General features: G+C 40.8%; 1 protein-coding gene across 1 annotated transcript in view; it reads left to right on the forward strand.

The window, feature by feature from the left end:
- The first annotated feature begins 2,697 nt into the window (after positions 1-2,697).
- Positions 2,698-25,541, forward strand: part of LTK (leukocyte receptor tyrosine kinase) — a 100,871-nt gene continuing 78,027 nt past the window's right edge. Inside the window, 2 exon segments of the mRNA XM_086462890.1 lie at positions 2,698-2,917; positions 2,920-3,009. Coding sequence (XP_086319016.1) covers positions 2,698-2,917; positions 2,920-3,009 — 310 coding nt within the window.

A 25,541-nucleotide genomic window follows, 5' to 3' on the forward strand; every position in this document is an offset into this window, starting at 1 on the left:
ATCAGAAGTGTGCTGTATCTTTCTATGCCATGCACAGCTCAAAGGGGAATGATATCTCCCAAAGAAGGTGTTGAAGCTAGGTGAACATTTGATTTACTTTGTGTCCCATCTAGAAATGCATTTGGTATCAGTCACCACTCCAATGTGTTCTTGTATATGGGGAATATTTTCCACTGTTTAAAATTATTGTCTCCTGAGTGTGCATGTAAGTGAAAACTCTACGTTTTTTTTTTCTGGCAGTGACTAGACCCCTGTTGCTGGAGCTCTGCTTGCTTTGCGGGTAAGTGCTTGCATCTCATTTCCCTTCAGTTCTGAGGAATTTTCTTGGTAGCATGGTGGGAACTTGTCTTGCAACCCTGTTCTGAATGTTTTTGAGATGTTAACAGGGTTAGATCAGATTTCTGTGCTGCCCTCTGTGTTGCGTTTGCAACAGTGGATGATAATGGATGCCCTCAGAAGAATATAAGGCCAGGATAACCATATCTGCTTCCCTCTCCCAGGCTCCAGTAGGTTGTTCTTGAATTGCTGAGCCAGAGATGGTATCATTATTTAAGATCAGTGAGTTTTTTCAATTGCTGGTATCCAGATTCTGTCAGTGCTCTTGCTTGTGCATCAGTGCCCAACTTAGAAGCATGTAATGGTCACATTTGCTTCCAAATTGACAGTTCAGTTCTCTGCTGATGCAGCATTGTCCATTGCTCCTAATTAGTTCTACGGAGTAGAATTAATGGTGTTGCTGTCATTCTCATGTTGCTGTTGCATTTTGTCTCTTGTGCATGCTGTTGTACCACTTGCAAACTTTTAGTGAGTGGCATTTGCTTGTATTTCATGCACCTATTTCCAAATGCTGAGCTTTGTTCTGACCTCTATTCTTTTTCTCACTTTGCATATTTTCTTGTGTTTTTCGTTGTGAAACTTTTGTTTTTCCATGTCCTGTCCTTTATCTTTAAAATCTTTGATTCCCTAAAATACCAGTTTTTGTCTGGATTGGATGACTTCCTTTGTTTGCCAGATGTAGATTTCCTCACTGAGGATTAACCTAGGACCTTCCAGTAGACCAAGGTTTACTTTCTGAGCCAGGACTCAAATCCTAAAACTTGGCTAATGAGCCAGCAGGTCAGAGATTAGTCACCTCCTCTGATTTTATTCTCTGCTTAAAAGCATCACATGCATCTATTTCGTTTTAATAGAATACTTCACATTTCTGTAATGAGCCTCAGAATTCATCTGTCTTGGCCAAACTAACTGAAAACCATGGAAAACAGGAACTTCTTTAAAACTGAATATTGTCAGTAACAGTTTATTTTGTTTGTCTCTGCTGATGCTACCAGTTCCTTGCAGATACAGGTATTTTACATTTCTGTTCATAGGAGGGTTTAGGCAAGTATAGAAATTCCTGAGGTGCCTCAATTTTTTACCAATTGGAGTAAAAAAATTACCTGCTTTGCACTCCTAGAGCCTTAGCCGAAAAAGTTATTTATGAAGAGATGGAAAGCTGGCAACCTTTTCTTTTTTTCTTTTTTTTTTGTCTTGTGTAGGAACACACACTACTCTTGGTCTATTACTTTGCTTGGGGGACAGTTAAACTTAGTTAAAAAGCAACAAGTAATGTCTGTCTTTCTTGCTACCATACTTTTGTAATTGATGTGGCCATAGAGGAAAGCCTCAGAATGACATTTTCTTCCAAATCATCCAGTTTGTGTTCAGAAATATGCCTCTTTAAATCTGTTGAAAATAGATGCTGAACATGTTGCTGAACAAAGAGCAAATATGGAGATCCAAATGTATGGTTACAGTGGAAACGCAAATTCTACTCTTGAGCAGTGCATACTTTTCATAGATATCAGTGGAAGATTCACAGAAGGTTAAGTAAATTCACTAAATTTTTAGTCTAGTCTATGAACCGCAATTAAGAATGGAATGCAGACTTCTGCTTTGAAAGCGCCAGATCCACCAGACTTATCAGGGCTTTAATTCACATTGGCTCCAAATTTCTCTGGTGCCTACAGCATGAATGGTATTTTATTCAAGACTTGGGTACTACCTGTTAAATTCACAACAGTTTCTAATCAGAATTATTGTAGCCCACGGCCATAATAAATTATGCTAATTTCGGATAAAGCACTCCTATTCCAGAGTAAGGGTATCCTCATGGAGAATTATTAAGAAAGAATATTCTGATTACAGAAAGAATAGATGTTTTAAAATAAAATCCCTGTGAAGGAAAAACCCACATGCAAACAAACTGAAGACAGAGTGAGCCAATGTAATTGAAATGCTGATGGACCAGAAGAAAAAGGAGTTTAACGAGTAAAGTGATTAAAGAGCAAATGCACAACCTTGCAGGCAGAGTACCTACACCTTGTGTTGCAGGTCCCTGTTGGATGTCTCACCAACTGAGGCTGTCCTGCCCAGGAGTTAAGTCATCGCAAGTGAAGTTAAGGAAAGAAAGGCAGGTATCCAGGCCGTGTGAATAGGTCTGATTTCTCTTTCAGGGCAGTGAGTGAAAGGAATTCCAGGCCAAGGGAATCTTCTCTATCATCTTAAATGCGAGCTGAGTTTGGTCCAGGCAGCGCGCGTGTCTCTCGTGTGTCATTGAGGCAGCTGCAAGGGAAGACTGGGAAGGGGAACAACTCAGTAAGATGCTGAATTCAGCTTTTCCTAGTGAATACTAATGCCTAAAAAATTTATAGATGGATGTGTTCATGTCTGAAGCAACTGCCTTATGGATTTGCTGACCGTGCAGCAGCGGTATGCAAAAAGAGAGGAGGAGGAGGAGGAGGGAAGGAAGGGAGGGTGGCTCTAGGACCCATGCGAGCCTTCCTGAACAGGAGGTGGGAATTTTCGTCCAAGGCAGCAGGAGCCCGAGCCCAGCCTCAGAGCCCCTGCGGAGCCCGCAGGAAGAGCCGGGCACGGCCCTCCGGAGCCGCGCACCGGGCTGGGACCTGCCCGCACCCCGCACAACCATGAGCCGGCTCCCGCAGCTGGTGCTGTGGGTCACCACTGTGGGTAAGGAACTTATTTTTCTTCCCCCCATCTCCTTATGGTGCAAACTCCCTCTTATGCCCAGGGACTCGGACTTATTTCATTGCCCCTTCCCTCTTACCTTTAAAACCAGTAAAGCATTATTTTCAAAACAGTGGGGAAAAAAAGGAGAGAGGGGAGAAAGTATATATAAAGCAGGTGACATGTAGGAAGACAAATCTTGATGGTTATTGATTCTAAGTAAATCTTGTTTGCTGAAATGAATAGGTGATTTGTAGTTTTAGAAAGGCTGCTACTGACGAGGGCTCTTAGGCTGGAAGCAGGCGCTGTCATTATCCAAGGGTTCAGCATGAAATGAACAGCTATACCCCAGGACCATTTTGGTTCTCTGGTTACTGAATTGCTTTCTCTTGGACTACTGTGCAGAGATGGGTGAAAGTAACGCTCCAGGAGTAGTGAAGGTTGCGTATAGAAAAAGGTGTAGTTTGGAGAAGATGCTTTGTCTAAGCAGAGAAATGACAGATAAAGGGAGAAGAAGGTATCGGGACTATGAAAGATGGGCTTGCAAGCTTCTACCTAGAAAGTGATGCTCAGCCTGAGTTTTGAAAGGGATCTTTGTGCTGCTGTTTGTCATTATCAGCTTTGGTTCTGAAATGCAGCAAGAGGAATGAAATAACAGTAGGAGAAAAGGAAGGAGATGTTAGCAGGGAAGCTTCAGTAATAGGAGAGAAGTTGGGAAGCGGCAGCATGCATGCAAGCAACAATGGGAGAAGAAGGTAGGAGTGGGACACATTTACTGTATGTGCACAGTGGCAAGCAAACTCATTATGAAAATTAGCAGAGAAAAACCTGTATTGGGACATGCTGAACTTCTCAGAGAGCTGAAGTTACAATAGTACCCCCAGGCCAGAGACAGGGACACCATCTTGACCCTTAAACAAGGATCAGGAGACGCTTCTGTATTTCTCACTGTAGCAAATCATATTACTACCAAGCAGGGGAGGAGGTAAGGCAAACAGGTTGTTGGCGCTACAGCTTGCTCTTGCTAGCGCAGTGAAATTCTCTGGCTAAATGCTGAACCTCTATGTATTTTCTTTTATATGAAGACTGAGACCTCAGCTTTTAAGCAAGTTTCATCTTTTAGTTCTATTTACAATTTAATGCAAGGCATAGCACAGAGGTTTTGATTTCGGGCTTTTTTGGGCCTGTTATTCCTATTGGGAGGAAGTTGCTTTACTGTCAAAGGGTCCCAGGGCAAGCGTACCCCATGCAGGCAGAGCTGTGTGTCCCCCGCAGCCTCAGTTCTCATGGCATGTGGTCTCATCAAGAGCTGCTAAGTATCATCCCAGTGTTTTTGGTGGAGAGACTTTCAACATGCAAATAAGGTTAGTGTAAGGAATAGTCATTATATTTGCTGTATCTCCATGTCTGTGATTTGAAGCATGACTGTATTAGGACAGAGATTAAAAAAGGTGTGTTTCAGAGAAAGCAAGTAAAGAGCTAAATGAAAACAAATGTACATTTTACAATCTCTGTCCAATCTTCTGCCAAAAATAATCTTAGTCACCCAGGGAGAGACTTGGATGCATGAGCATTTAACTGTATAGCTGCTGTCACAGTCTTCACATGGGGATTGCTTGTCTCAATGTGTTATTATGGTCAGCTCTCAGACTCTGTAGTCAATTATTTTTAAAAACCATTTGTGTTTCCACTGAGGAAGATTTCCTGGAGCATATTCTCAGGGTGGCTTTACATTTCCTTCTTTGTTTTACTGACTGGCATATGCCTTTCTAATGAGCTATATCCTAAAAGGGTAATTTCAGAGTTCCCATCCATTGAAAACTTGGCACACCAAAACACTGGAGGAGGTTGGAACTCCTTTTGGTGCAAAAATTAAGACCCTATGAGAAAAGTCAGACACTTGTAGAGAACAACAGTAGGAAAAAAACCCTCAGAAAAAGAACCCCCAAACCAGTAAAGGACTCGGTGCACAGATGTGCATTGTTCAGTGTCAAAGCAACTTCACAGCCATTCAGAGGCTAGCCTCAGGTCTCAGGATATGGCTAGGAAGAAGGTGAAAAAAGCCACCAGATGAATGTATGGGAGAATTTTCTTTTTATTTTAAGCACCAGCGTTTCTTTGAGTCTTCATATTGGATGATTTTCATTTGATTACTTGAGCTTGGTGGAGGGGGTAGGTCAGTTCATTTCTCCTCTATGAAAAACTGGGTTGTGCTTAGCTGGATGTTGTGCTCTTGCCTTTGGGTGTGGAGGGCAAACTATGTGTAAAATTGCAGCACAACATACGTCCCAGGCAAACCTCAAACACCTTTCCAAAAGTGCAGTCATGTTTATGTCATTGCTCAGAGTTTAGCTATTGAGTATAACCACAGTTCTTGAGATAATAGTACTAGAGGCATTTTGCCAGTCTTTCTTTACAGCCCTTTCCAATACTTGTAGTCGAGTTGTCTCAGAACAGAATATCTTATGTTCAATTTCAGCCTGAGGAATAGTTACAGGTTTGAGTTTTGTTGAATCCTTTCTAAGGGAGAGAGGCATGCGGAGGTTGATGGCAGGTTTAGGAGTAAGACAGCCAACCCTTTGTTTATTTGTTTGTGGAATGGTATATCATCATGGCAATGGTGAATGCCCCATTCCTAGATGCTACTTCCTCCTTGCATTTGTCTAACAAGCTGTTTTCAGAAGCCTCGAAGGTTTTCTTCCTTTCCCTGGGTTTGTCTGCCTCTCAGGATTGAGCTGGTCTGTTTTATAGCACGAGTATAAGCTGGTTTAAGTTTAATCAGCCCACACATGCATGAAGATGCTTGTATAGGAGAACCTTGTTTGGTTGTAAGCCAACTTAAACCAGCGCATCTATCTCACTTAGACAAACCTTTACTGCTTTGTGTATCACTTTGTCTGTCTGGAGGAGAGCATGCCAAGAGAGGATGGGACAGGGCTTTTCATTGAGGAGCTTCTTTCTTATTTTCTTCTTCTTGTGCCTATCTCTGTTCAGTTAGAATAGCACACAGGCATAGTGGTGGTTTCAGTATTTTCACTTAATTAGTTCCAACCAGGACAGCACCAAACGATCCTTTAAATTTGTCTTAAGAGTTAGGTCCACAGTCCTTTGCTGTGCAAATGACAGCATATCTACACATACTGTTCCTAGTCTGCATATGCAGTTCAAGGCACTATGACTGTCACTGAAAGTCAAACGTTGGGTGGATGCCTTGAAATAGAAAAAGACAGTTCTTTTTAAGTCACAGACATTACAAAACTGAGGACTGTTTGAAATACAGTGGGAAAGGATAGGATAGATATATGGGAATCCCGCAGTAAGGGAGCACATGCAGACAAACACTGGGGATTTCTAACTACATCAAGAGGGAAGATTAAGGAGGGGGAAGAAATCAGGTAGTGAGCCTTGTGTATCATTATTTTGGAGCTGAAGACACTGTCTTGTGATCAGCCATAGGAGAAATCCACCTTTCTATCAGCATTGCATAGTTGCGCAGTTTCAGATTAGTCCATAAGATCGAAGTTGGAGAAAAGGATGCTCCGGTCCAGCGATGTTTCAAAAGCATTCCTCTCCCATCCCCCCAAATCCTAAACAGATACACAGGAGGGTCCCTGTCTTCAGCTTGCTTGTATGTGTGGTGGGGTGTGTGCTGGCTGTGCTGGTGTGTAGAAGTGCATCTGTGATGTCTGTGACTTGAGCGGAAAGAAATTTTCACCTTGAATTAATTTTAGTGAAAAATGCTGATGTGATGACACTAAAATGCTTTACGAAGTAGTCTAGGTTTGGAGCTGTTAGGTATGGAGGTTTGTTTTGTGTGTGCACCAGTTAGTTCATATTGAGACATTCAAATGAATCCAGCTGTTTTAATGTTTGAGGTTTTTTTTTATTTAAACTTTTGCTTAGAGAAGTCTTCTATTCAAAAATCTTAAATATTTATTTAAAAATCTTAGAACATGATTTAGTATCAAATGTTTAGTTTTGACATGAAATGTTATAGTTCAACACTTCCTGAAATGTGTTGCCTTTGCAATTTTATAAAACTTCTGAAAAATTTTCAGGTTGACCTGTGACAGTTTTTTTGGGTTTTCTGTTTGTTTTGGTTTGGGTTTTTTTTAAATTTCTTTGGGCTTGCCAGTAACTTGGAAAATCCTGTATTAAAGCTGCTCAGTTATCTTGTAATACCACATACCGATTTGTACCTGGATTTGTGCATGCAGGTGGTGATCATTACTGCATAAATACACAGTGGCTGGTACTGTTTTTTGTAGCTGTATTGGATCGAATTCCTCAGGAATAAAGGAAACAAAGATAACCTGAACTTTCTGCAAACCTTTAGTAAAAGCAGAAGCAAAAGGAGCTGCTGAGAGGCAGGTAGGCTCTTTCCAGAAATAAATGGAGAGGAAGGAATCCATGGGGTTCTTAGTTAACGCAAATTGATGGACCTCTATGGGAGTACAGTTACAGCAGTGCAACATCTTGCCTTCTGTATCTGGAGACTTTTATCTGAGACTCTTACGAGTAAGCGTGATTTCTGTATTGAATGCTTAAATCAGAGGAGGAAAATAATGACATTAATTATGTTAATTAATTGGATCAGGCTTGTAGTCTTTTCCTGTCTCTCAGCATCAGTCCTTCCTCTTACAATTCCTCTTCCTCCCATTCCATTATAATCGCTCTTCTGGTTCTGTCCTGTCCTGGAGTGTAACAAACCCAGTGCTTTGATGTGTCCTGCTCTCAGCAGGACAGGGTGTGCACAAAGATGAAACCCGTGGCAGGTAGGGTAGCAGGCCAGCTTGGAAACGTGGTGAGCTGAGGTGTTTGATAAGAGGTGACTTGCAGCAGGTCTGACAGATGTGCTCTGAGTGAACACGGAGAACCGAGGTCTCTTGTGAGAGTGGTGACAGATCACACTGATGGGTTATGGTGCTCAGGAGGAACATCTAGAGCCTTTGGTTTGGATTGCGACTGGTTCAGCACTATCAGGGGTTGACGGGGCTATGCCTGGTGAATGCCAGGTTTCTGCCTTTTTTTATGCTGGATGTGCAAGAAGGGACCTCAGGGTGTAGGACCCTTACAACTGAGCAAATGCGGTGTCAGGGCCTCACTGAGTCTCTACACTGCCTAAAGGACTATGGCTCCCAAGAAAGTGGCAGGGTGTCACTGAAGCATTTTGCCTCTCTCAGGTGTGCTGTTTCTAAGAGCTTTCCTCAAGGTGATGCACCTCCACACTGCAGCTTCTTCCAGTATGTATGATACCAGCACAACTGGGCCCACAACCCCTTACGAGTAATGAAAATGGAGAGAAATTATGTAAAAGGAAACAGAGATGACCTTCCAGTCTTCCTCACCTAGAAAAAGCAACTCTGCTATATATACTGAGGAATAAAGAACTCAGAATTTCAGTAAGATTACTCATCCACAGGCCAGGTTTTATCTTTTTAGGAGAATTCAGGTTGGTTTTCTGTATGTGTTCCTTAACATAAAGCTGACTGGAAAATGGAGAAACTTTACATGATTCAGTACAACCTTGTCTTCAACTTGGTGGAAAAACTTGTTAAGATTTCTAACTGGCTTTATATTTATTTTAGGCAATTAGACTACACAATCATCGTAGGTCCCTTCCAATTGAACTATTCTATTCTATATGAAGGAAAGAAACTCCCTGACAATGGCACTGGCTGAGTTTAAAAAAAAACAGAAGAGACACCTATTGACACAGCAGGCTCATCAGTTAAAGATAGTTAAGAATGAGGCTGAAGTATACAATTAAAAGCTGAAGTCTCCAAAATACACAGATCTGTCCTTGTAACTCGGCTTAACTTTTGCCCTATCTAACGGGAGAGTCGTGTCTGTTAATAAGACATCACAGATTTTCAGCTAATTGTTATATGAAATCCCATAGGATTTGGCATATCAGCCAAAGAATGCATCAAGAATGATGCATTTATTCATGCATTTCAGTTACTCACTTAGTTGTTTTTTTTTCCCTAGTCTGTAGCACAGCATATGTTTAAGGGCATCAACAGCCAAACTTTCTGGGGTTAAAGCACCCACATCTCTCCCCTGTGTCTATGTTTATGTCAATTCATATTCACATATTAAAAACATAACAGTGATAAAGTAACTGAGTGAGAGCCACGCTAGGAAGTACGCGGAGGGATATGATGGTGTTTTGGTGCACAGAATAAAGCACAGGAGGTGAGAAGTGTGTGTTCCTGCATTGTCATGGTGAAGAGTTTTTGTCCTATCCAGGAGCCAAACAAAACCCAAACTGGAACATTTGTCCCACTTTAAATCAGAACTGACCCAATAACGACAGTCGTATTGGAACCTCAATGAGAACTGAACTTGATGGGTTACTGGTTCAGAATCACAGTTTACTGAAGTCTTGCTTCCCACAGCAGAGATGCTGTTGGCACGGGAACAACCTCAAACCATGGTGGGCTTCTAAGCAGTTTCACTTCCAGCTTCTGCTTCCCCACGGGACCCTCACAAGCGCCTGCTTCCATGTAGCGATGCAGAGTGAGTGGCTCTGCAGCTGTGACCAAGACTTTTTTCTATATGCTGAGGGTGAACTCTGAGTGCTTTTGCAAACTTCCCTTTGTTGCTCTGCCTCACAACTACTGCTCTGCTTTCCTGGCCTTAGGGAGGCAAGAGGAAACTGTGGGGATACACAGAGAGGATGGGAGATGGCCAGGGCTGGGCAGAGGAGCAGGATGGAGGAACTCTTTTCCAGTGGAGACCATGAGCCCAGCCAGTGTGGTTTGGGATTACCAAAAAAAAGGGTTAGCAGCTGTCAGCCTGAACCTGGGCAGCCTCAGACAAAGCTGAATTCAAACTGGAATGGAACTGAAAAACTGCTTTCCTTCACTGGATAGTTAGCTTGTTTGTCAGTTTTGCAGACCCTGGTGTCTTGACTAATATTTTGGACAGTGTAAGGAGCAAGGACAATTATGCTTACACACTTCTGATTCCTTAGATATCTTGATTTTTTTTTTGATTTTCTGTTTGTGTTGTTATATTTAACTGCAGTTTTAATTTTCCAAGTATCTGCTATTTATAATTTTTTTCCTACTGAGCCCTGAGTGATTAATACATATTTGCTACTTTGACTTCAGCAAATAGAGTCGTAGAAAAGCATGACTGCTCGAAATTTCCTTGGTCTTTAACATGTTTTTAGAGTTTGCTCTATGGCATTTTAATGTGTACTGTGCTGGAGTCCAGATCTCTTTACATGAGTAACACTTTTAAAGTATGTAATTTACAACGGGAACGTTTTCTGTGTTTACAGTCACTACAGGAGCCCGAATAGTATTTTAAACTTCTGAAAGTAGCTTTCTTTAACCCCATGCAGTCTAACAGTTCAGCCTAGATTTTAATGAGACACTGGACTTTATGAATCTTATAAGTCCTGATAGCATAATCATCACAGAATACTTGCTATCGCCTTTTTTTTTCCAACTTTCCTGAAGTCCCAGATGCCTCCTGGCCCTTCAAGATCTATCAGGTTCTTAGAAGAATTTAAACTTTCCTAGAGTTTGACAGATTGTGTTTGTCAGTCTGTTGCAATCCTAGAGAAGAGATTTGAAAGTAAGATTTGCAAAAAATAACCTTGTGAATTAATTATAGGGGTGAATAAACCAAGCTGGCTTTTATTTAGTTATTTCAAAAGGGCTTGTATTCTGGATATTCAGGTGGATAGAAAGAAGAAGGACTTACACAGATCTAGCTCATTTCACCTCATCTAGAGCTGTGCTAGATTGATCTGATTAGACAGAAGCATTTAGCTTCCCCTCTAAAAGCTATTTTCATTTTTGATTTCCTGATAAGTTTTGGACAGGGCATAGTTTTTTTTATTTCTTCCATCCTCATTGTAATATCCAAACATATTTTTCCTCTCTTGTGTGCCTTCCTGCATATATATGCATAAAAATTAATGAAAGGAAAAATCTTGGAGTTTTATTCCTGAGGGAGAATAATTGTTCTCACTTGTTTTAGGACCTGAAAAGGTATGTAAAAAAGCTATGCTTTAAACAAGCTGTCTTCCACACTTTCCTTGGTGGACACAGTTATCCAAAACTGTACAATACTTAGGGGTTGCTTGTAATTGTTTGTGATAATACTTTAATTATATATTTAATATAGAGGTTACTATTTTGCAGGGACTTATGTGGTATGTACAAGCTATCAGCTATGGTATATCTAGGTAATAGTTATTTTTCGATTAAGCTTCACCAGAATTTACATTCACTGCAGTACCAGGGTACATGTGGATTAAGCTAGAGAACTTATTTCATTACTGATAGAAACTGCTTTGTGGCTGCAAGAAGGAGGATTGACAGGAAGCAACAGCCCAATTAATAATGTTACTGACATTCTCCCACTGAGAATGGTGCGGGGATGCCCTGTGTCAAGTAAATTTCAAACATGGAAGTGCTGATTCTTCCACTGGATTTCTTAGGGCTCTTGAGGATGAGTGAACATGAAGAAGTTCAACATTCAGGCGTTGTTTAGCTCAGCTCTCCAGCATTCATGCCCACCTCGACCTCTCCTGCCAAGCCCCAAGGCGCAGCATGGTCTCATCTTGACTGTGTCAGTCAGACTGTAGGGATGCTTTGAAGTTATCTGGGTTAAAAGCTAGCTTTCTTTTTTGTAAATAATTTTAATTGCCTCTTCCAGTGTGACCCTATACAGTGTATGTACAATTGAGGAGATGGTGATTGCTGAATAAGGATAAGAAGGGAGTCAGTCTCCCATTGAGGCCAGAGGAAGCGAGGAACAAGCAATTGTTTTGGGAAACAAACTATTGTTTTTTTTCTGAATCTCTCCCCCCAGTCATTGAAAGAAGTGTCTTGTGAAACTAACCTATAGGGCTAAATACCTGAACTTAGACTAGGTGAATACACCCTTATTACATCTAGCTTAGCAATGTCTGCTTTCTGTTCTCTTGCAAGGAAGAAAGTGGTAGAACTCAGCCTTGTCAGCTAGATGTCAGTGAGCTGACAACCTGCATATGAAGAACGTTGTTCTTGGCTATCTAGTTCTGTTTATAACAGGTTTTTAATTTTGGACCTTGTTAGTTTTTGGCATCCAGTTATCAAGACTTTTAATGGTTTTAGGGGACATAAAATTCACACTAGTAGCCTGAATCTTATCATTGGTGCTACAGTACTGAGGAATAAGAGATACACCATGTTGTGTAGCCTTCGAGTCTCCCCTTAGCTCTTCAGGCAAAATAATCTCTTTTCAGCTTCGACCCGTACCCTGTACAGACAGTTGTTACAGGAGGTCCTCTGAAACAATTAGGGATAGGACTGAATCTGTTCTGAAGGTGGAGAGCTGGGGGTTACATTTATCATATAAAAGGGAGACAGTAACATAGCTTGGGGCCCAGGATTAAATTTTATACACAAAATGTTTTATAAGCTCTAGCACGCACAAAAGTGCTCCCGTGAGTTTTCAAAAAAAGTTCAGCTACATTTAGGAATACTCTTAAGCATGTCCTTTTATTCTTGGTGACCTAAACACAAAGGAGAAAGAAACAAAGCTGGTGAGAAGTGACAGCTGAAAGTATTTTTCTTAGTCTTTCTAAGCTTGACAAAGGGTAAATATATAGCAAGCACTGTTCTTCTGATACTTAATTCTCCATTCTTCTGGTACTTAATTCTCCAATGTCAGATTTCACATTACAAGATAGGGTTAAAAATCATCAATTAAAATAAACATATTTATGAGCCATCTGGTTTCTGAGCCTTTCCTGTTCGTATTTGCTATCCTGGGTAACTATTAAGCAATTTTTGTTGCTGTAAATTCTATGTCATTACATGGCTCCAGAAACTACATGTTTAAGAAAAATACTATAGAGCAACTGAATAGGATTATAAGCACTGGCAGCACTGGAGACGTTTGTTGTTCTTTCAGTTGTCCTAATGTACTACTAAAAGTAAATGTACAGAATAAATTAATTTTTCCTTTTAATGTGACTTTAAGTTAGGCAAAGTGAACTGAAAGGTTGTATTATCTAGCTCTGTTACAGTATGGTAAGGGGAGTCAGATTTCCCAGGGCTGGTTTCCAGTTCTGCCACAAGCTTTCCATATGATTTAGGGAAGGCTACTTAGCCGTGGTGCCTTAATCCTTGTCCTGTTTTACGTGTTTTATCTCCCTTGTTCAAATGTGGTGAGACATAAACCAGTATGTTCTAGTTCCTTGAAACAGATCCAATGCACAGAATTATTTTTGGTTTTTTGCCTTTTTTAAATGAAATGTAATTAAGGAGAATCTGTAACTCAATTTCAGTGGAAGTTTAAATGTGTTGCTTTGAAAAAAAAAGTGTATTTATTCTTTTGTATTGGATGTCAGGTTACTGATAAGAGCTTTCTGACAGCATTGGCTTTTCCATGGGTGGAGGAAACAAAAGTGTTCTTAAAGGTGTGCATTTGTATTGCTTTTCCATAGTTTATCTTCATCTGCTCCTGAGAAGGCACAGCATCAATGAACAGATGTAAAATTCCCTCTTGTTTCTCTGGTGATGTGATTGATATTCTTCATTCCAGCTCAGTCATTTGTGACACTGAGTCAATTTTCAGAGTATAGTTTCATCTTAGGAAGAAAGACAGGAGAGGACATAGCTTTAATTGCTGGTGTTGGGTTTCTAGGTGCAACCAAATGCTGGTGCTATTCGAAAGTAACACATTTTGTGAAATCTAACTCAAGTACAGTAATCAGCTTCTCTTTCTCCATCTCCCTCATCGTTTTGACAGAGCTATGTGCTGAACATTATCAGTTTTGCTAAGTCAAATTTGTTTTTATGGGTCTTGCAAACTTTCTGACTATTTTGCCTGCTGCAGAAAGCTGTTCCCGATCATCAGCCCTACTGCCACGTCTTGCTTTTTCTCTGGTGGCTTGGTATCTCTTGCACACAGTGAGTAGGAGCACCTGACAGATTGGGCTCAGTGAAGGATGCACTGGTGTCTTTAGGTCTTGTAAGAAGTACACAGCTTGTTTCTTGCTTCTGTTACTTAAGCCTGGCATAAGCTTTAAAAGAATACAAAGCAATCACTTGATGTCTCTATGCCTTTAGCCCAGATTCTCATATGCATTAAGAGAAAGAGATAAATGTATGCAAAGAATAAAGTACACATCGCTAGGGATGAGTGCGCTTTGGTGGTGAGCATTGCTTACAGCAGCAAAGAACGCTAGCCATGATGCAAGGAAGACATTTGAAATCTTGGCTGCCAAACTGTTAAATACCCTGCCGAAATTTGTGCTCAGTTTCACATTCCACCTTCTTAGCCTCCTCTGAGTGTGTATTTGACTGCTTTCCTCTTCTGGAGTCCAGCTGGCATGGAGAGGCTCAGCTGTTAGGAAGCCCATTTGGGAGTCTCAGCTGGCACTGGCAGACTCCACACACTGCTGGAGCACTTGCTGGAACGTTATGGTCCCTACCTTGGAAGCTGGCAATAATTTCTAGCTGAGGCTGTGAAGATGATGTTTGAAAGGTGTTTGAGTCTTGCTTAGAGCTGACAGGGCTGTGCTGGGGAGATGATATTAGGGGTAGGTGTTTGTCCACCTTCACTGACATGGTAACCGCATCTCTTCTTCAGAGACACAGGCCTGGGCACTTCATTGTGTGCCCTTGGCATGTTGTTGTGGAGGCATTTGACTGCCTTCAAAGCCAAGTGCAAGCCTCCCTGTGCCCAGCATGTCACAGCCTGTTCCCTGTCAATGAAGCCTGCCTTACTAGTCTCCTGAGAACTGAACTGGCTTTCCATTGTGCCTTGTAGTAACTTTCAAACATAGTCTTGCTCTGAGTAGAAGAAAGTAATTCAGTGCTCCAATAGCAACTACTCTTTACCCAGCCCTCCCAAAATACTGTGATACAGAAGGACACAGTAACAGATTCTAGCTTGGATACTTCAAATGTGTTTATGGCACTGTGGCATGTTACATGGCTCTTTTTTTTTCTTACTGCAAGATGAAATGACTTCTTGTTGAAGCTATTCCTAGGTGGCAGGCAATGCAAATAGAATCATAGAATTATGGAATTGTTTAGGTTGGAAAAGACCCTTAAGATCGTCAAGTCCAACCGTTAATAGTACAGCCAAGTCCACCACTAAAGCATGTCCCTAAGTGCCACATCTACACATCTTTTAAATACCTCCAGGGATGGTGACTCCACTGCTTCCCTGGGCAGCCTGTTCCAATACTTGACAACCCTTTCAGTGAAGAAATTTTTCCTAACATCCAATCTAAACCTCCCCTGGCACAACTTGAGGCCATTTCCTCTCATCCTATTGCTTGTTACTTGGGACAAGAGACCAACACCCACCTCACTACAACCTCCTTTCAGGTAGTTGTAGTGAGCAATAAGGTCTCCCCTCAACCTCCTTTTCTCCAGAATTAACAATCCCTGTTCCCTCAGCTGCTCCTAGTAAGACTTGTGCTCTAGACCCTTCACCAACTTCATTGCTCTTCTTTGGACATGCTCCAGCACCTCAATGTCTTTCTCTTCAACATCTTCTTCCAAAAGAATATACTGTCTACTATTAACTGTGCAGTTCCCTCAGAGTGCATGTGTTGTGCGTGCTCTGTCTGTAGATAAAGTGGAGTTCATCCTCTGCTTGCAAACCAGCAGCAGCTTTTATTGACCAGGTAGCTGGCTGTTACGGTGATACGGATTCTTGGAAGTGCGTGGGACATTTCTGGTATTTACAGCATCATTTGCAACTTGCTGATGCAGAGGAGTTAAGGCTTCGTCAAGGGGAGCTGGCACAGAAAGGACATTTTGGGATATGTGATTCTGTGAGAGCTCTGGAAGAAGCTCTGTTGAGCACTGATGGGAGACTGAAATCACATCTCTCTCCTCCACTGGGACTGTATGTAGTGGGGTACCAGGTGAGTATTGGGAACTCTTGACAATCATATATAGAAAAGAACAGTACTACTCAAATATGTATTTGATCTTTTCCTGCTAATTACAGCTACATTTTCAGGCTATTTACAGCTGTAAAGGTAAAATGAGATGATGGATGAGCAGTCCAAGCATTATCTAAATGTACAGAAACTGTGATGGTTGTGCTGCATCTGATGGGCACAATGAGTCAAGGACCCTGTGCTTGGTCTGGTAGCTCATTTCTGCATGTCAGAAGAGTGCGATGAAAGTAGGAATTGTGTGGAACTAAAGAAACTTTCAGGCAGTGTCTGTGTTAACCATTAGAAGCTACGTGCCACTGTGAGGCATTTTGTCACATTGCAAGCTGCCTTATGTAAGGGACTTCACGTTGATATACTGCACTCAGGGCAGAGCCAGGTTTGCTTTAGGACTTGTTGTGATTCAGACATTTACTGGGGGCCAACAGAGAAGAAAACTGCACAAGCTCTTGACCTCATGTTGTTTGTTTTCCTGATTGTGCTGGCTCATGCGTGCTGGCTAGTGTCCTGGGAGCAAAGAACTAAAGCTGTCTGCTGTTTGTCTTAGTTTGCTCATTTGAGGGCTGAGGAATAGAAACCTTGTTTTTCTCCCTTGTTTGGACAGGTCTGGAGTGACCTCTTGCCAGTGAAGAAACTCCAGCTGCAGGCCAACAGTAGTCAGGCACTTTAGGGAGACCCTACTGATATGTAGTCTTTTTCACGATTCTCTGATAAAGGCCTGGCTAAAGCAAGTAATTACTGAAAGGAGCTGATGGTCTCATACCATTTCCCCACCATTTGCTTCCAGTGAATGAGTGCTCCTCTTCAGATGGTAAGTGGTGGTGGAGAGGTATGGACTCCATCAGCTAACGTTTCATGAATTCACTCTAATAGAAGATGATTTTATTTTCTCTTGAACAAATGTAAGAGCTTGAGTTGAGGTATCCAGAGAATTCAACATTCATGTGTTCTGTTTGTTTGCACACAGTGTTTTTTGTGTGCTTGTTTCTTGTGCATATAGACACTTTCCAGATATATCCAGAAATGCATCCAGTTGTGTTTCCTTACTGCTGGCAAATGAAATGGCTCGGGACTGGTGAGAGGTACTGTCCCAAATAATTTTCTTTCAGGCACTGTTTTATTCATTAGTGTTTAATCAATTTATCCATGGTCTGAAAGGAAGTCAGAAATTTTCCCAAGAATATTTGTTTCTTTGCAGAAACTCCTTCTGGTTTCTTCTGCTTTGATGTCCTGGCACTGATTTCATGCTGGGGTGGGAGGTTTTTTTGTGACATTCTTATCTTCAGCATGAAGCTTACGAGAGGCTGAAACATCTTTGAATGGAATGAATGTGAGAGGCCCCTCGTGTTAAAATGGATGAGCTCAGTGCTGGTGTGGTCTAGTTATCAGTCATTTGTGTTTTCTACTACTCATTCCCCTCCATAAAGCTATCTGGATATAAGAGATGGGGGATATTTTCAAGGCACAGTTTGTGGGTGTTAAGAATATGAGAATAGCTACCGTAGTGTTGGCTGTGCCAGTGCTCTATTCATAAAGCTGCCAAACCCTGAAGCTCATCCTTGCAGTAATGAGAGACAGTATGCTGAGGCCTTCTTCCTTTGGAGGAAAGAATTCCTAATTCCATCATCTCTGTTTTGGCACTGATCCTGAAGGGGTCCTTTAAAGGAAAGAAGCGCTCATTATATTTAAGGACTTCCTGTCAGAAGTAAAATAAAAGCCTTCATGTGAACTATCCCTCCTTAGCTGCTTTCCAGTTGGGAAGTGTGGTATAGTAGCCCAAGGATCTCCTCTAAATCATGTTTCACTCTCTAAACCACACCTTACTCTCTTGGAAGCCAAAAGTAAAATAAAATGAAAAGCCAAGATAAGGACGTATCCTTCTAGTCATGGTCATTCTTCACAACATGACTGACTGTCTTTTGGTTTATGTCTTCTGAGAACAGTGGGATCATCTGGCTGTCATCATCACTTTCTTCTACATTTCTTTACTGGAGGGGAAAACAAGTGAAAAAACTGAAATGCAGGTGACGACTCTTCTGTTTGCAAAGTCAGTTTCCTACCAAAAGCGAACTGGTACAATTCATAAATCTTGGTTATGTTGTTTTAGGCCATGAACAAAAACTGTATTGTGTTTTTTCAACCCAAAGGTGATTTTTTTGGATTCAAAAATAAAGTTCAGATCTTGGTACAAATGACAGAAATGTCTTTGAAAATAAAGAAACAATTTGCCAAACAACCATAAGGTAGTCTAAGTCATCCCTGACTTTTAGTCCATTCAGGAAGTCCTGAATACCAGGGCTCTCTCACCCACTGAGAATCTCTTACACAAATTTAATTGCTCACAATAGTAATCCCAATTGCAGCTTGAAAAAAGATTCTGCACCTCTTACATGGTGCTGGCTGCAAGCTAAGGTATTCATACTGGCGAGTCATCTCTCAGGTGGCAAATATTTCAAGCAGTGTGAACTTGCTTAGTCCTAATCCTTTCCATAAGAGAAACGTGCAGATTTTGGGAGACTACCCAAACTCACCTTCCTCCAAAGGGCTGTCTCAGGCTACTCTGAAACAGTGAGCAATGAAAACATCACTCTTTCTAATCTTCAGCGTATCATCAGGCTCTGTACTAATTGTCTTGTTATTAAGAAGACTTTATATTGGTGCTGTGATTTGAGTTAGCATCCTAGCCCTGTCTGCACAGATTGATTTCCTAATGACTACTGCGTCTCCTTTTTTTCCCTCAAGGTCCCTGGAGCACAGGAACTTCTGCTTGAACATGAGGAGGAACTTCTTCACTCTGAGGGTGACAGAGCACTGAAACAGGCTGCCCAGGGAGGTTGTGGAGTCTCCTTCTCTGGAGATATTCAAAACCCCTCGGGATGCATTCCTGTGTGACCTGCTCTGGGTGAACCTGCTTTGGCAGGGGAGTTGGACCAGATGATCTCCAGAGGTCCCTTCCAACTCCTACCATTCTGTGATTCTGTGTTTCTGTGATAGTTCACAGTTTTTCTTTCCAACAGAGCTTTCACCAAACTCTTGCGTATTATAACCTAGAAAGTGCCTTTCTTGCCATGCCACTGTGATCTGTCAGGCCTCATTGACAAAGGACCTCAACTGTGATCTCTAAACCAGTCTCACACCTTCTGTTTGTTCGGTTGCTGTTGAGGAGGGACTTCGTCGTCATTGCTGCTGTCCTTCACTGAGACACTCTTCCCTCTGGCTGAGACCTTTTCTTTGCCTTCCTGATTTTTGACCTCCTCAGTCTGGAAATGGTGCCTGCCTGCCCCAACACTCTCATTGTCTTCAATTTTGTCTGCACTGCTGTTTGGAGTCTGAGAAAACCTTGAACATTGGTGCTCCCATAGTTGCTGCCTCTCGGCACTGCTTTCTGTAACATGTTTTGTAGCTGCCCACAGACCTGCCCACTTGCACGCAGTATACTTGGGTCCACAACAAGGCCATGTAAGTGTGGCTCCAGGCAGCTTGTGTATCCTGGCACTTCCATTTTTTAAACTCTCCTGGGCCCATCTTTTTCCCCTCTGCAGCACACCATTGAGAATGCATGGGGAGCATTCTCAATACTTTGGGCCCACTGATTTCTGCTCTCTGCTTCTGAAAGGGTGTATTGTGATACCACAAAAACACAAACTAGTAGTTCCCCCTCATCCTCATGTCTCTTTTTTGCCTTTTGATCATTGGTGTCTTGTCTTTCTAGTTACCTGTTGCTTTTGGAGTATCTTTCTCTGATTCTCCTCTGCAGTTAAATCTGCAGCATTTAGGACTAATGTGGCATGGTCTGTAATTTTTTTGTCAGTTGTGCTGGACCATGCAAAATATTCCTCCAGTTTCTTAATTATAATTTGTGTAAATATGTCCACTTCTGGAGAGAGGCTGGAATAGCAGCCCATGGTGCTAACATAATTTCTGTCATTAAAAGTAAAAAAAAAATACATTCTGACTTCTCCAAGTGTTGAGTTGGGATTTAAAGAGATTGGGAACTGTCTTCTTGTTTGACAATTATATTATTTGTGTGTCTTAAATTGTTCCATTTGTATCATGTGTGTTTGTATACATACACACAAAATTGGAATAGTAGTCGTTAAACATCAAACATCTCGTCTCTCTCTCCTCTTTCATCCTTTCTTTCCATCCCTCTTCTCAATTCACATATTTTGGTTTAGTCATAGCCTACCTTGCAGGATTCCTTCAGAAATCAACAGATGTCTGATCTAGGGAGTCTGTATTCTAATTTTCAGCTTATGCACATGTTCTTAGCATTTGCTTCTTTATATCTCTTTGTTAATTGTCATGACTGGGTTTCGTGATTCTGGTTTGTCTCTTCCTTGACATAATTTCCATTCCCCTCTCTTCATTCAATAAACAGGAATGTCCTGGGCGTTAGGTGGTTAGGGGTCAGTGCAGATTAACTGGAAACACTTTTCACTACAGTTAACCTAGTGATCTACCTAGTCGTAGTTCAATGGACGTTATGTGAGCTCTTTTTCTTCCAGGTTTGCTAATCCCTTCGCTGGAGGCTGTACCAGTGATGATAAAACTCTGCATTTCTCTGGGCTGCATGCAGAAATTTTTTTTAACTTCAAATTGCTTCCTAGACATCCATTTCCTTGGAAACCAATTTTTTATGCCATGTGACTGCTGGACAGGGTCTGATCCTTCATCTGCATCTTTCATCTTCAGGATTATTCTTCAAAGTTAGTAGTTGATGCCAAAGTTCTCCACAGCATAATATAATCATCCTCTCCCTTTTCCGTGTCCTGATTTTTTTTTGTGGGGGAAGACATGGCATGGAGAAAAAGAATAGGATGTAACTCTGAAGAGACACCAAAGAATGAGTAGGGTAAAACGTTTTTTTGCCCTCTTTTTACAGATATGGCAGCCTGGACACTAACAGAACACACCCCAGGTAACAGAGAGCGTTGGTAATGCACTGGGGAATTTAATCCAGGGTCTTGATCGTGAAGAATGCAACGTATGCTGCCAGAAGATTTGGTTTTTAAACTTGTACTTTTCTTCAGCCTAGTTTAGCCACTGAAGTGCTGATCCAGACAGTAGTCTTTTACTGTCGTATCAGAGGTACAAACTGAACTTGCGGCAAACTAATTCACTGTGTGGCACTTACCATAGGTTTCCTTTTGGCCAACTTGAGCCATTTAATAGGTGAGCAGTTTAAGCTAGTCTTTCAGACTCTTCCTGTAATGCTTTTCTCTCTCTGTTAACTAGCTTAGATTTAACACCTAAGTACTAGGTGGCTGAAGTCATAAATCCCACTCTTATGTATTTACTGGACAATTTATGGTAATAAATAGTTTAATCTCTTAGCAGTACTCCTGTGCATCCCACCTTTTCACAGCTTATGCCTATGAAAACTGAATCTTGGCATGGAGCAAATGGAATCTCTCCTTCTGGAAAGAATTTGGCAGATACTGAGAGGAGACTTGTGGCAGTACTTCCATATTTTCCTGGAGGTATTGAAGAGAAATTGTAGAGAATGGAATCTTCCATGCTGCTCCATATAGCTGCTGCCAAGGTGCTGGTGGTAGGCATACTGCTAGATGAAGTTTAGCAACAAATTCCTGTATTCATAGGCTTGTATGAAAATATAATTTGGGAAATATGGCCCTTTCTGACAAAGGAAAACGATAAGACCACAAGCTCTGATACAGCTGCATAAATTTGATCTGTTAACTGGAAAGCTAAATTAAAATTTGAAATACTTGTGATGTAAGTGAAAAGTAGGATGAAGCAAGTTACTGTGAAAAATAGGCTGGGCGCTAGAAGGAAAGTTAGCTGTTTGTAAGGTTGGTATGAGCTGGATTTCCCTGATATTAGAATCAGTGGCACACCTAATAGTAACCAGTGCCTTTAACACAGACTGTAGAGTACATAAATGTCAGTGATCAGATCAGATTGTTGCAAATATGATGGCAGAGTCCTCTCAGAAAAGAAACAGAAAATGCAAACGTTCTATGTTTCTGAAACGTGCTCTCCATGAACAGACCTAGAAGGTCTCTGTCAAAGTACATCAGGTTATTTTTTGCCTGGAGATGTAGCGTGTTCTTTAATATCCATACCAGACAGTGGATAGTAAAGAATGCAATACCAACAAATAAACTAATGAATGCCATTACAAAGGAAAATTCATGAAGGAAAGGAGTCTGCACTTTCATAAATATTTAGCCAAAAAGATCTCAGAAGTAATTTTCTGCTGTGTTTTGGAAAGCTGATGGAGTATATCCTTATCATTAGAAAATCACCAACTACAGGTGGGTTTGTTGCAGCTTTAGGGTGTTGGAAGACTGAAAAGAGCTCAGGAGCTGTAGCGAATGTTCAGGTGGACAATGCCATTATAGCCTCCAAAGAATAATGTGGGTTTAAGACAACTTTTTGTCCCATGAAACATTCTCTTTTTAACTGTATTCCTATTATTAATTAATCAAACATAATACAATTTTTCCATTATTTTGTTCAAGATTGTAATCAGGATCCTGCATGTTATTTGGTTCCCCTTTTACTCTTTTTAAACATAAAGGAAATGCTCACTTTCTTTTCATACTGAGATGCTTTCAGTGTTCTGAGACTTTCTAAATGAGTGTTACAGCGGAAGTACCACCAGACAGTTTGTTAAGGACTTTTGGGTTCAAGCTGTCTAGAGCTCTTTATTTTTAAATTGTTTATGCCTGAGGAGGTAGTGTTCTTACATTCTTATATGGCATACACGTACTGTGGGGTTTTTTTCCCTTTTAAATACAGAATCTACTGTTAATGGAACAATTTGCCTTTTCAGCATCATTATTGAGAACCTTATGATTTCTATTTAGTAAATGGCCATGTCTTTATTCCCTCTTGTGCTATGTGCTATCTAATATTAAGCCTTGTGCATACAAATTTTGCTGGACTGAGGCAGCAGTGGTGTAATATAGTGTGTCACTGATTCATTTCTTCTTTTCTTTAATGAAGCCTATCCTTCCTATGCAGGTTTATAATCTCATAGCAGCTTCCCTCATATCTCAAGGGTTCTGGAAAGGTGTATACCCAGGAGCTAATTACAGAGACAGATACACCAGTTGCTGGTTCACTGGATATCTGTTAATGATTTGATACTTCTAACCTGGCTGAATGACCTCATATTCTCTTTCTTCTCTGTATTAGAGAACATCCGTTCACTTCTTTTATTTCTGTACTGTGGTTATTTTATTGCTCATCTATACCCTTGTGGTTATCTGATATATATCACTGTCATATGAGAATAAAAGCATCAACCATGACTTCTTAAAATCAGTTGAGAAAGTTTTGTGCATACATCAGCAAAGAAAAGGGTGAGGGGTTAATAAAAAAATGTTGGTAATTTGACAGATAGTGCTTACAGCTGTTACATGTGTGATCGAATAGGTGTTGGGATTGTGTCAGCCATTGAGGTGCACCAAAACACCAGGTGTCTGGTCATTACAAGCTGTGCGACATGGAAATGAATGTTAATTCTTGACTGATGTGAAGAGGATTGATGTTGAATTCTGCTCTGCAGCATGCCACCAAAAAAGCTTTAAAGTGATCAAAAACGGTTAGACAGCACCTGCTATACTTTATGACAGCAATGTTGCAAAACCAGATAGAGTTTCCATGGAAGCAGTTAAATTAGCAGAAAGACCTTAAAAGGAGGAGACAACAACGAAGTGCGTGTTAACATCTAACCATGTTCATTTTAGGTTACCATAATCCAAATTCCGTAAAGGAGTTCAGACTGCACAGGAGGGCTTTGATATGACTGATTAAAGAAAAAATTAGGTGATCTTTTTATTATTTTTTGCAAAACCTGTGGAATGGGGTAATTTTTAAATTAGCAGAACACATTGAATGGATGATAGGGTATTAACTGGTGATAAGGTGTTTACTTGTTCATGAAGATAGATTGTTTAAGCATTGACAATAGCAAAATAGGATTGTGATCAGACTGAGGACAGAAAACTTTAAAGACTAATTGAGAGGAGTTTATTTATGGATAGAAATCACATATTAGTAAACTCTCAAAACCTGTGTTACAGATATTATAGCAGCATCTACACTTCAGAAAATGAACATAATGTTGCAAAAGTACTTGCTAAGAATAGAGATTGTAGGTTTTTAGGGGCATGTTTGTAAACAGATAAGCCCTTAAATAATGAAGGGCTTAACAAAAGTTTGAATTCTGGTGGTTGAAAGAGATTAGGCTGCTGCCTAGCTCCAAAAGCATCATGCAATGAGGAGTGCCCCATCCTCTCCTTCCCCACCCTCAGGCTTGCCTCTCCCTCCCAAAATAAATCTGTGTCAGAATGATGGAAATAAGGAGTTTAAATAGAAGACTTGGAAATAGGGTTATTTCCAGCAGTACCCATTTCTGGAGAAAATGACACCATGAGAAACACAAAATGATCTAATATAGAAGTTTAAGAGAGTATTTTGTGCAACAGACCAAACTGCCAAGCATGAAAATGCAGCACTATTAAGTTGCTGAATATTTTAATGACAATATACATACAATTGTGTGAAAACATAATATAGCGTGCAATCAGAAATCTCATATCTTGGCTTCAGTGCCTAACTTACTACTGAGAAAAAGAAGGAAACTTCTAACTTTTGTCAGTGTAGCTGTTGCTATTATAAGTAAATATCAAGGTTTAGAAATATGTAGCCAATTCAGGAAGCTACATTAAATTCCTAGCAGTGTTAGCCCATAGAGGGTGTTAGTTTAGTTGAAATACAGGAAATATTTGCTTTTATTAGCTGTTATTCCAGTTTATTTGCAACTGAGCTGGCATAACTCCTGTACAAATGCATCTGGGTAAACTTAAATTTTCATAAATTAAATGATACACTGAAAAAGTTGAGGGTAAAATTTATTCTCATGTAATTCAGATGGGTCTTTCTCTACTTTCCTAATTTTCTTGGGTGCATTGATAGGACGGTGGTTAAGAGGTTTGTGAACACGCATATGGGTTTTTTGGGGGGTTGCTTTGTTTATTTTCAGAGCTGCTTGTAAACAGCACACACCTCTGGGTGAGGAATGGAAAGCAGTGGTTCAGCTGCGAGTTATAGCTATGAAGATTCTGGGATCCTTTTAAATGAAGTTGATACTGCCCATACTGTCCAACCATTACCCCAAAGAAAGAAGCAAAGGATTGTCCTTGACACTGTCTCCTGTTCACCCCAGCTGAGTAATGGGTTTGTAACATTCACTGCTGCTGGTTGCACCATGGGCTGTTTTGATGGTGTCATTGTCACTGGGGTTCTCTAAGGTGACACGGGCCAAGTCTTGAAAGGTAAATGCCAAAGTACTGTGGGTTTGTTGTTTTTAAATGCATTTAAACACTCTGGCAAAGGTAGCCAAAAGCATGCGTCTTACGGAGAATTAGACCGCACCAGCAATTTCTAGGATGCAGAAGTCACTTAACTGTCCCTGGATTTCTGATGTAACAGGGTAGCTGTCATCACTGAGTAAATGGAAGTCCATTGCAGTCCTGACATTTTAAATTTATTTTTATTTTTAAAATAAAAAGTATGGTTATTAGGAGGATTCATCCCACCTAGGCTGTCCAGAAAGGATTCGATTCTG

This window comes from Leptosomus discolor, chromosome 3 (genome assembly GCF_034619465.1).
Source record: "Leptosomus discolor isolate bLepDis1 chromosome 3, bLepDis1.hap2, whole genome shotgun sequence".
In the NCBI taxonomy this organism is placed as follows: Eukaryota; Metazoa; Chordata; class Aves; order Leptosomiformes; family Leptosomidae; genus Leptosomus; species Leptosomus discolor.